This window comes from Aphidius gifuensis, linkage group LG3 (genome assembly GCF_014905175.1).
Source record: "Aphidius gifuensis isolate YNYX2018 linkage group LG3, ASM1490517v1, whole genome shotgun sequence".
In the NCBI taxonomy this organism is placed as follows: Eukaryota; Metazoa; Arthropoda; class Insecta; order Hymenoptera; family Braconidae; genus Aphidius; species Aphidius gifuensis.
The window spans coordinates 25728024-25741185 of NC_057790.1; the positions used below are offsets into that span (position 1 = coordinate 25728024).

Genomic DNA, 13162 nt, shown 5'->3' on the forward strand with positions numbered 1-13162 from the left:
AATCGAAAATCTAAACATAACCCAACAAATTTTCGATAAAAATAAAACAAAAAATATTTAATTAATAATTAAAAGTCAACATTATGAAAGTGACAATTAACTTTTTAATTTTATTTTTTTGCATCAATATTAATATTATTTTCACGACATGTTATCGACATAGGATGTCAGAGGTTTTGGAGGACGTTGGTAAACCGAAGAAGAAATGGAGTGATAATTACGTATTTTGTAAGTGGATTTTTTGAATTATTAAAATATATTTATTTGTAATTTATAAATTATAATTAAGAAATAATAATTTACAATAAAATTAACTTGATTTTATTTTGTCCTTTTAAGCTGGTATTTCGCAGCAATGCAGTTGGAATGTTACTTCTGATTTTACCTCGAGTATGACTCTGGGTGATAGAATTGTGATAAAAAATCCAAAAGCTCACATTTTACATCCAGATTCATTTTTTGGCTACAATTCAGGAGGACCAACATTTAATTATGAACGTGTGGAATGTGAATTTAACGTTGCAGCACCTGTTAATCATGGACTTGTAGTGTCAATACAACAAATGAATTTCGATAAAGAATGCAGCGATTTTGTTCAGGTAAAGAATAATCAAAATACATATTTTTAATAAATAAATATATTAATTATAATAATGTATTTATAAAATTATATTTTAATTTACAGATTACAAATTGTGATGGTTCATTAAATAAAACTATCTGTGATACGTTTGGAGAATTTATTCCACGTTCATATCCAGGTGGTGACTATCTTGGAGAATTAATTTTAAATGAATATAACTATGGTTCTACAAAATGGCAAGTGTTTAATCCTGAAGATAGAATTCATGTAAAAATATCTGTTACTAAAAAGAATTTTGAAAATCTTAGATATTTGTTTATTGCTTTCACAGCACTTGAAAAAGGTAAATATAAAAAATCTAGCTTTGAGTATCATAAAATTAATTGCTTATAATATTTTACGTGAATATAATTATTTTTTGTTACTTTTATCAGATCCACCAAGTGATAACAATGATGGTGAAGAATTATTTTCTCTTTCACCCGAGTATTATTGTGATGATATTGAGAATTGGAAAAAGGCTGGAGACGAGGATGACTGTGGTCCCACTCTTCATGATAATATACTGTATTATATAGCCTGGTTTTCCATTGTTACAACCTGGACTTATTTGCCCTATTTAATCATTAACGACATAAAGGAGTATCGTAAAAGAAAAGCAGTACCTGTGCAGCCATCAACTACTGCAGCCAATCCTGTAGATACTCCTGATGTCAATTTAGATGACGATAAAGACAAAGATTTACCAACTTACGAGGCATTGTTCCCTGAAAAATCTCAACAAAAAATAAAACATCAATGATTCACTCAAAAGTTAAAACAAATTATATCATGTATTTTTTTATTTTTTGTTGATATAATAATTCACTTATTGTCTCAGTTTAAATTTAAATTTTTTGTAGCTATATTAAAGATATTTTTTATCATTAGTAAATATAATTTTTATAAAAAAAATGTATTGTTCTATTGTTTTTCACAAATTGTTGTGGCTCTTTACAAAAAACATGAAAAAAAAAAAAAAAAACCTCTGTGTTCGAACTTCGAACAAAATTAGTTTATTGATTTCTTATTCTAGTATCAGTTTTTAGAAGGGATTTTTTTTTTCTTTTTTTGCCATCCTTCATTGTTGTCAATATGACTCATCAATTATTTTATTTTCTCTAATACATGGAGGTCTACATCTGTTTACATCCATGCTCTTAAAGTTTAGTCATGATGAAAACACAGCATTGACCACATTGGAATTTTAAACATAACCCAACAAATTTTTGACAGAAAAACAACAAATAAATATTGAATTAATAATTAAGACTTAACATTATGAAAACGATAATTAATTTTTTAATTTTATTTTTTTGCATCAATATTAATATTATTTTTACGACGTGTTATCCAGATAGAAATTGGCCTGAAAAATCTGAGAAAACCTTTTCCTGGAATTGGGTTGATAATTATAAATTTAGTGAGTAAATTTTTTTATTATTTATATATATAGCTTTGTTATACAAGTCTATAGAAAATAATAATTTCAAGTAAAGGTAACTCAACTTAATTTTGTCTTTTTAAGGTGGTATTTCGCAGCAATGTAGATGGTTTTTTACTACTGATTTTACCTCGAATGTGACCTGGGGTAATACAATTAAGATAACAAATCCACCAGCTCACATTTTACAGCCAGATTCATTTTTTGGCTATAAGTCAGCAGGACCCACATTCAACTATGAACGGGTGGAATGTGAATTTGACGTTGAAGCACCTGTTGATCATGGACTTGTAGTATCGATACAACAAATGTACTTTGATAAAGAATGCTCTGATTTTGTTCAGGTAAAGAATAATCGAAATAAATATTTATAATAAATAGATATATATTAATTATGATAATGTATTCATAAAATTATATATTAATTTACAGATTACAAATTCTGATGGTTCATTAAATGAAACTATCTGTGATAAATTTGGAAGATCAATTCCACGTTCTTATCCAGGTAGTAAATATCTTGGAGAATTAAATTTAAATAAATATCGAAAAGGTTCTTGGGGAGTATTTGCTACTGGAGGTAAAATTTGTGTAAAAATATCAGTTACAAAAAAAAATTTTGAAAATCTCAGATATTTGTTTATTGCTTTTACAGCACTTCAAAGAGGTAAATATAAAAAATCTAATTTCAAGTATAATAAAATTAATTACTTATAATATTTTACGTGAATTTAATTATTTTTTGTTACTTTTATCGGATTCATCATGTGATAACAAAGGAAGTTATTCTTTCCCACCAAGGTATTATTGTGATGGAATCAAAAATTGGAAAACCGCTGGAGACGAGAATCATTGTAGTTCTAATTTTATGGATAAACTACTCAATACGATACTCGGGATTATTCTTTTTGTATTTTTTATTTATGTGTTCTTCCATATAAATCGATGTGCACGTAAGTGTCGTAAGGGTCGTAAGGGTAATGTGGTACTTCTGCATACTACTGCAGCCAATCTTGTAGATAACGATAACGATGGAGAACCACCAACTTTCAGGGCACTGTTCCCTAGAGAATCTCAACAAGTACCAAGTACTTGTGAAGTAACACGTTGTTAACATGTATCGTTTATTAATTACTTGTTACAATTTTACATCATGAATAAAACAAACTTATTTATAACAATTGATAAATAATTCAATTAAAACAAATGATATCATGTGTTTCTTTTGTTTAAATAAAAATTTAATTCTAGAAAGGTAATTAATTATTGTCTCAGTAAAAAACAAATTAGAAAAAATACATTTTTTATTTTTTAAATACCATAAAAACTTTTTTTATAATCAAAAATTTATATCAGGAAATTTAATAATTATCATTTAGACAATAATTGTTATAATTTATAAAGAATCATTTTTAATTTTCAATATAATAATAATCTACAAAAAATGGATACATATATTTTTATTTTTAAGACTGGCAGCAATTGTTATTATTCAAGCTACTTTTATTGATTTCTATTAATTATTATCCAAATATTTTAACTAATTTATTTTTTTTAATTATTAAATATTATTTTATTTGAAAAATTTTGTATACCTCAATTATTATTGTTATTAATTTTAAATAAATTGTTTTTTTTTCTTATCAATTTGTTGTGTCTATTTTTGTATATATTATCTTGTAAACATAAAAAAAAAAAAAAACAAAATCTATATTGTGTTCGAACATAATTAATTTCTCAAGCTGCTATCAGTTTTTTTTGGAGGGGATAGTTACTTTTTTTTTCCTATTACTCATCAACATATTTGTTAATATTTTATTTTTTATTTTTTTCTATTATGTAGTGATAATGACTTGATGAAGTCGTCAGCATTATCCACGTGGAGGTTTTAACTAACCAAACAAGTTAATTTGTAAATTAATTAAAAAATATATTTGTATATTAAAAATCATTAAACGTACTCATACAATATGAAAGGAATAATTAAGTTTTTAATTTTATTCTCTTGCATCAGCATCAATATTATTTTTGCAACATGTGATCCAGATGAGTATTCGGTTGACAATTATAAACTAAGTAAGTGAATTTTTTTTATTATGTTTATAATTTTAATAAGTAGTTTAAATGAAATAATAATTCACAATAAAAATAACTTGATTTTATTTTGTCTTTTGAAGCTGGTATTATACAAGAATGTAAATGGGATTTATATTCACAATTTTATTTAAAAACGGATATGCTCAAGACTGATACAATTGTAATTGAGGAGTCATCAGCTCACATTTTATATCCTGATTCATATTTTTTTTCACATTACGAAATCCCATCCAATCAACGTGTGGATTGTGAATTTACTGTTGAAGCCTCTCAAAACAATGTAATTGTAGTATCAGTACAACAAATGAACTTTGATGAACAATGCACAGATTTTGTTCAGGTAAAAAAATAAAATAAATGTTTTCAAATGAAAATATATTAATAAAATTATATATAAATTTGCAGTTTACAAATCATAATGGGTCTTTAAATAAAACTATCTGTGATAAGTTTGGAGGAAATATTCCACATTCATATCGATGGAGTGGGTGTTTTAACAAATTATATTCAGATAATTATTCCACTGGGTATCATGAACAAGAAATAACAAAAAAGGAAATATTTAATGCTGAGGGAAAATTAAAAGTTAAAATATCAGTTACTAACAAAAATTTCGAAAATCTCAGATATTTATTCATTGTTTTTACAGCAATTAAAAAAGGTAAATATTAAAAATAATAAATAAGAATATAATAAATATTTTACGTTAATTAAAATATTTTTTTTCAATTTTTTATTATCAGATGCATCGAGTGATAACAAAAATAAAAAAACAAATTTTTCTCTTGCAACTAAGTATTATTGTGATGGAATTAATAATTACAATGAAGCTGATGATGAAAATAATTGTAAAAGTTTTAAAAAATTTGAAAAGCCATTTTTTTATGAAAATGATGTTGAAAAAAATAACAAAATTGAAAAAAATAATAATGTTAAAAAAAAAAATTATAGTCGAATGGTCGTTCCATTTATCCTTGTACTTGGCGTAATTTTTTTTATGAGTTCAGTTGTATATTTTTGTAACCGAATAAACAATGCGCAACGTTCACCAGAATCCAATGAGCCTCGTAATAATCGAGCCAACATTGTTGTACCTGCTCATTCATCACCTGCTGCTGCAGCTGGACATTCAATTGATCTTGAAAATACAACTCATGGCAATTTAGCTATTGATAAAGAATTACCAACCTATGAGTCTCTCTTCCCCGACAGACCAACTCAAGTAACAAGTACATCAATTAATCACATGTGAATTACTTGATATACAATTTTACATCGCAAAGAAAACAAAATAAAAAAAATTAATAATTGACTTAAAAGTTGAAACAATTAATATCATGTAATTTTTTGTTGAAATGATAATATAATTTCAAAAGATAGTAATTAATTATTTAACTCAATAAATGAATATATTATTTATCAAATGAAAGTAAAATTTAAAAAGATAAATTTTTTATTTTTTAAATACCATGTTTAAATCTTTATAATCAAGTCAATAGAATAATTTTCATTTGATAATTATAATTTATAAAAATAAAATATATAAATACATTTTTTTTTCAAGACTAATAGCAGTTGTTATTATTCAGGCTATTTTTTAATCATTACCAAAATATTTGTAATTAATTTATTTTTTCTACTTTTATAATTTCGATGATATATATGATGATGTATATGATTAAAAATATTGAATAATATTTTAATTGAAAAATTTTAAATTATCTATTTTGTTGATTTAAATTAAAATATAAATGTATATCTAAATTTTAAAAAATTTTAAACACCAATAAACATAAGTTTTATGAGAATAGGAAATTTCCTTGGTCGAGGTCGGATTCACGATTATTGAAAAAATAATTGTTACGAATATAATTCTCAATTCATTTGTTGGTTTTGTAATATCTAAAAAAAATATAAATCTAAAATGATTATTAGCAAAGATTATTAATTAATTTTATATTAATAAATTTGAATAATTTAAATCTGGAGAAATCGTTGTTTTGATGAACAACATTTATATTGTGGCAACTGTTTTTAATGCCGACTCTATTTTTACCTAATTTATTTTTATTCAATGATCTTTTAGCTGGATTGATAATATTTTCACCTGAGGATGCACTAAATAAACCTAATATTATCATGAGTACATTGTACCACGTGCCTGGCTACAAGGTGAAACAATTGGAATGATTCATTAAAAATGAATGAATGATGCTCAAAATATATATAAATTTAAAATCTCGTTACTCGTAAGGTAATAGGTATAAAAGTTAATTTATAGTTTTTCTTTTTTTAATAAAATTAAATTTAATACTTGTTAAAAATCAAGGGTCAACTTTTTTTTATTATTTATTTATTTACTTTTATTTTTAATTCAAATTTTATCGAGTACAATATTATTTCTAGGTCTATTATTTTAATTGCTTACGTCGTTATGAAACCACGATTTATTATTGTTTTTCTCTTTTTTATGAGTTATACGAATTTCAAAATATGGCGATTCATATTGTTGTATGTCTGGTATAAATGAAACGCATAAGATCAAACGTTGTTTTCGATTGTTTGATATTTCAGCTGCTTTTTTGACGAATTCAGCAGTCACATTTGTGCAGGAAACATCCAGCTCGTTCATCATCGGTGAATTTTCAAGCACTATCATGACTGAATCATCAGTAATTTTATTACTGGATGGTAACCTTAAGTTAATCATGTTTTTAAGCAATTTGACTGAAGAATCAGTGATATTATTACTCCCGTAAAAATTAAAAGTTCGTAAATTATTCATCTTTGAAATTGCTACTACACCATCATCAGTTACATAACGACTCCGGATTTCTAGGAATTCTAAGTGCTCGAAAGTATTGGCGATAGTATACAATGTCTCATCTTTAACTCGCTGTTTCATCATATTCAATACTGTAATTCTATTAAACCGATCTGATTTAGGAATAATGTTTGTAAGATGTGAAGTATGGTTAAAATATAAAATGCCAGAATTCGCCTGCCAATCCAAAAATCTTCCACTAATTCTTACACCAGCAGTTTCCAACCTTTTTAGAGCCTTCAAGTCGGGAATCACCTGCAAGATGAATATATATATGTAAGTATTATAAAAATATATGAAGAAAAAAAATACGTTTGATTTTTTTTTCTTTTGTTTTGTAATAAATATAAAGTTGTAACTTACATTCATCATTAGTTCTGTAAAACTAGGGAAGTATTCAAAGCCATCAATCCAATTCAACAGACTTAGATCAGTCAATGTATCAGCAAGGTTTCTCAATGACTCGATCAGAGTAACAGGTATCTTTTTTTTTTTGTTCAAATTTTGAAATATAATTGTTAATGATTTTAATTTGGATAGATCTCTGAATATATTTTCTAATGTTGTTGCTTTGTTCATATCAGTGAATCTCAAGCAAAGTGTTACGAGGTTTGGACACAATTGTTCAATAATTAGCACCATGTAATTAAAATCCAAAGCTGTTATGTCTAACTTTGTTAAATAACGACCACATTTTTGAAGCAGTGAATCTATAAAATCGAATTGTCTATAACTTGTTGGATATTTAGCCAAATAATTTGAATACTCATCCCATCGCCAATAAATAAATTCAAGTTTTTTGACATCATACCAAGCATTATCAAGGACTTTTTTCCATCTTTTGCATACTAAAAAAATAAATAAAATACAAATATATTAATTATCAATTACCAAATAACTTTTAAATCAAATAAAATTGATATATTGTATTTATAATATCATACCCAATGCAAGTTTTGGTCTTTCACATGCTGCCAAATACATAAATATTTCAGCCAGGCACTTATCATTAACACAGTCAATTATTTTATTTTTGGCATAAGAATGATCATTATGCTGATCGTATATCTAAAAAGAATAAATAATATTTTTTTATTTATAATAACAATAATGCAAATATTTAATCTACGAGCATGTTTTGAGTGCAGTTATATTTTAGACTTACCTTATCATTCTTTTCATTAAATGGACGTGTTAAATGTGTAAGCGAACCTGAATATTCGTATGATGGAACTCCTTCATCTATCTCTAATAATTTTCCTTTTTTTATGACTTGATCCATATTTTTTGTATATATAAAATTTTGGATCTTCATACAATCACTATACGATCACTACGAGTATAATTTTTTGCAAAGCAATTTCGGTGTGTGTTTTCGGTGTTTTCAACGGTGCGTGTGTTTTTCACGTCATCAGTGCCTCTGTTGAGTAAACATACAAACAAACGACGTGAGAATAGACCATGATGAGTCCTCTAGTCTTCATGCTTGGTACCGTGCAAGGTCTGATTTTGGGGCCTTTTCTGTTGCGACGCCCTCACAAGTCACACTGAGTCACACGTACATATCACACCTAGGTAAGTAATATATATAGATTTCGTCGTGAATCACGTTTTTTCTTTTCTGCCTTCTACATCATCTTCAAGGAACTAAATAAAAATTTCTTAATAACATCCAGAGGGAGTTGATAAAAAAAAAATATAAACAAATTATAAATTATAGTATAAACAATATCAATAGGTATATAATAAATTAATAATTTTTTTTTTTTTTTTTGTTAATTATTACTTCAATAATTCCGTGACTTGAGCAAAAAAAAAAAATTACCGCCATTTTGTTGACTTGCGAACTGCAAAGAACGCCTAGTAATGTCTATTATTTAATATATTTTAACAACAATTTCATAAACATATTGATTAATAATTTAATTGTGCTTTCAACAAATGTTTGTATTTATTTTTTGCATTATTGTCTCTGTGTGTACTATGTTGTTTATATTGATATCAGCGCCGGCAGTGATAATTGTGTGAATTGAGGTTCCGGATACAGTAACACGTGCTCCGAACAGTGTTCCGAGCTCGAAAACGAGAAAGAGCGACGTTGTTTGAGTGGAAAATAAAAAAAATTAAAAAATACAGTCATATATAAAATTGAAAAATATACATTTTCACTTGAAAAATTTTTTTAAATAATAATTCAACTCGTGACAACTTCTTTAAAAATTGATCAAATGATATTTAAATTAAAATATATATATTTTTCAATTTTATAGATAACTGTATTTTTTATTTTTCAATTTTAATTTTTCACTCAATTAACGTCGCTTTTTCTTGTCTTCGAGCGCAGATCGTATTACTGTATCCGGACCCTCAATTTTGTAATATTATTTTTTTTTATATATATTTTTTGGCATGTGGTTCCTATAGATGCCCCATGTATACTGAAAACAAAAGCAATATTGCTTTTATTTATTTTTCTAGTAGATTTATTAATTATTTTGATTTTTTAATTAATAATTAATTGTAGTAAATTAATTGAGGCTAACATGAAGCAGTAGAAATTTTAGAAAAGAACAAAAGTTCCAATTGTCTATCCAATGCACTCATCAATTTTAATGCAATCGCGTCCTTGTTTTCAATTAAATTTTATTTCAATTTTTCAGTATATAATATTTCAATTATATTCTATAATTTTTTTCTAACAATAAGCTTTGATATATCTACAATCAAATCATTATTTGTTTCTTTTTTTTATTTTGTTATTATTATTATATCTATGCACTCTTAACAGTATTTATTCTTGAAAAAAAAAAAAAATGCTAAAGTTTATTGGAGTTGCTCTATTTGATATTTATTGCAAACATATTTTTATATTTTTTTTTCATATGCTGATTTTAGTTGGTTCTGGTGTTTATTGCTGATTTTATTTATTGGCTGATTCAATAAATAAAAAAAAAATGACGACAAACGCAACGACAATTAAGTTGGAGGAGAATCAAGAGTCTGTTACAGAAATACAAAGTTATATTCAAACATTTAAAGAAATTGAAGGAGCTCAAGATGAACAACTTCATCATGTTCGTAAGTATTAATCTATAAATTTATAATTCAAAAACAAAGAAAAAACACAATTGTTAAAGGAATGTAATTTGATTATTCAACAGTTGAACCAGTTGAAGGTATAACAGGAGATGAAGAAGGTGGTTCATATTTTGTCGATGAAACAGGACAATATTATTATCAATCAAATTCTGATGATCCACCAGTTATGGCACAAGTACAAATGGAAGAAATTGATGAAGTTGATGATAATCAACAAGGACAATATGAAGTTGTTGAAGAATTAGAAAATCTTGATACAGTTAATAATGGTGAAGAATTAGAAATGAATGGAAATGGTGAATCAAATTCTGGCTATCAATCAGTAACAATTGTACCAAATGAAGGAAATTCAAATAAATTCTCATATATTGTTGTTGTTAAACCAAATCCAGATGATGAAACAATTGAAAATCAAGATAATCCAGATAATCAAGATAATCAAGATTTAACAGTATATGATTTTGAAGATAATGATGGTAATAATGATGAAGAAGTTGATGATGATAAATCAAAAGTTGTTAAATATACACCAAAAAAAATACAAGCAGTATCACATATGTGTAATTATTGTAATTATACAAGTCCAAAAAGATATTTATTATCACGTCATATGAAATCACATTCTGAAGAAAGACCACATAAATGTAGTGTTTGTGGAAAAAGTTTTAAAACATTAGCATCATTACAAAATCATATTAATACACATACTGGTACTAAACCACATAAATGTAAATATTGTAACAGAGCATTTACAACATCAGGTAAATAATTATTTTTCATTTTATTATTAATAAATTATAGCCCTGTATATAATTATTTATATTATTTATTTTTTTAATCAACAGGCGAACTGGTTAGACATGTTAGATATCGTCATACACATGAAAAACCACATAAATGTTCAGAATGTGATTATGCATCTGTTGAATTATCAAAATTAAAAAGACACGTTAGAAGTCATACTGGTGAACGTCCATATCAATGTCCACATTGTACATATGCAAGTCCAGATACATTTAAACTTAATCGTCATTTACGTATTCATACTGGTGAAAAACCATACGGATGTGATATTTGTCAAGCAAGATTTACACAATCAAATAGTTTAAAAGCTCATAAACTTATTCACAATAGTAAGTATAATAATTTTTGATATAATATAAGTATATATATGTGTTAATTAAATATTAAATATTACACATTATTTGTTTTAGGTAGTGATAGGCCAATATTTCAATGTGAATTATGTCCAACAACATGTGGACGTAAAACAGATCTGAGAATTCATGTACAAAAACTTCATACATCAGATAAACTATTAAAATGTAAACGTTGTGGTAAAACATTTCTTGATAGATACAGTTTTAAGTTACATAATAAATCTCATGTAGGTGAAAAATGTTTTAAATGTGAATTGTGTCCATATGCATCAATATCAGCAAGGCATTTAGAAAGTCATATGTTAATACATACTGATCAAAAACCATATCAATGTGATCGTTGTGATCAATCATTTAGACAAAAACAATTATTAAAAAGACATTGTAATTTATATCATAATCCAACATATACACCACCAGCACCACAAGAAAAAACTCATCAATGTCCAGAATGTGAACGTTCATTTAGACATAAAGGTAATTTAATAAGACACATGGCTGTACATGATCCAGAATCATCATTACAAGAAAAAAATAAAGCATTAAAAATTGGTAGACAAAAGAGAATTCAAATTATTGATGGACAAAGAGTTGAAGTTATGACTGGTTACGAGGATGAAAAAGAAGAAGAGGAGGAGGAAGAAGAAGATGAAGATCAAATGATGGCTATTGAAGGAAGTGATGGACAACAGTATGTTGTACTTGAAGTTATTCAACTTGCTGATAATCAAGGAACACAAAGAGTAATAAACAAATATTCATTTATAAAAATTATTTCCTATGAAATATTTATCGTTTTAATTGATTTGTAATTGATTTTTAATTTATTTAGATGGCTGTTGATGGTGAATTTATAATGCAAGATCCATTGAGTGAAGAAAATGCAACAGTACTTGGGGATATTGAAGAAGAAGAAGAAGAATTAGAATTAGAACAACTGGAAGATATTGAATACGTACTTGAAGAAAGTAAAACAACTAAAAATGAAGGAAATTCAAAACATTGTAAAGATGTTGAAACTTGTTTTGGTTTTGATGGGGTAATTATATTATTTAATTATTGTTATTATTAAATAATATATTTTTATGATTATTTTTGATTGATTCATTTTTTTTTTATTTACAGGAAGAAGATGAGGAAAATGAAGATGATTAATTTAAATTTAAATTCAATATTGTAATGCTAAGAAAAAAAAGAAAATTTAATTTAAAATATAAAAATAAATATGTATAATATTAATGTACTTATATTTTATATTTATTTTTATGTGTTTAGTTAATTATTTATTCATTTTTTTTTTTTATTTTTAAAATACACGATACACGATATAAAAGTTACATTTTTAGTTAACGTGACTGTACCGACAAGGACAAGAATACATCTAATTCGTTTCTCTCTGAGCGACACTTTTGACGCGAAAGTTCGGCTTCCAGTTTTATTATATTTTAGTTATAGGCACTGATGTCTGCCATCTTATGGGACCTATGGGCGGGGTTTAGTTACTCTCACACACATTTATTTAGTAAAGCTAATATTATCATGAGTACAATATACCACGTGCCTGGCAACAAGGTGAAACAATTAAAATGATCCATTAAAATCAATGAATGATGCTAAAAATATATACATATATTAAAGATAATTTAAAATCTCGTTACCAGTAGGGTAATAGATATAAAAGTCAATTTATAGTTTTTCTTTTTTTGATAAAAATTAAATTTAATACTTGTCAAAAACCAAGGCTCAATTTTTTTATTATTGTTTGATTACTTTTAATTTTAGTTTTAATTTCAATTTTATCGGGTACAATATTATTTCTAGGTCTATTATTTTAATTGCATACAGTCATCATATATCCAAAAATTAATTGTCAATTATTTATTTTCTTTTTTTTTTTTTAATTAATTTTATTATTA

At 25.7% G+C, this 13162-nt stretch overlaps 1 protein-coding gene across 2 annotated transcripts; it reads left to right on the top strand.

Annotated features, from left to right (window-relative positions):
- Positions 1-8517: 8517 nt before the first annotated feature.
- On the top strand, positions 8518-12413 carry LOC122853298 (transcriptional repressor CTCF-like). Of its 2 annotated transcripts, none has more exons than XM_044153677.1 (7): positions 8518-8562; positions 9883-10065; positions 10149-10847; positions 10932-11219; positions 11301-11989; positions 12079-12285; positions 12372-12413. In XM_044153677.1, exons 2-7 carry the CDS (start codon positions 9942-9944, stop codon positions 12399-12401), a joined length of 2037 nt encoding a protein of 678 aa, XP_044009612.1. In that variant the 5' UTR covers positions 8518-8562; positions 9883-9941; the 3' UTR covers positions 12402-12413. The 2 variants fall into 2 exon arrangements, with proteins under 2 accessions (XP_044009612.1, XP_044009611.1); XM_044153676.1 differs by lacking the exon at positions 8518-8562 and adding an exon at positions 8698-8725.
- The last annotated feature ends 749 nt before the right edge of the window (positions 12414-13162 follow it).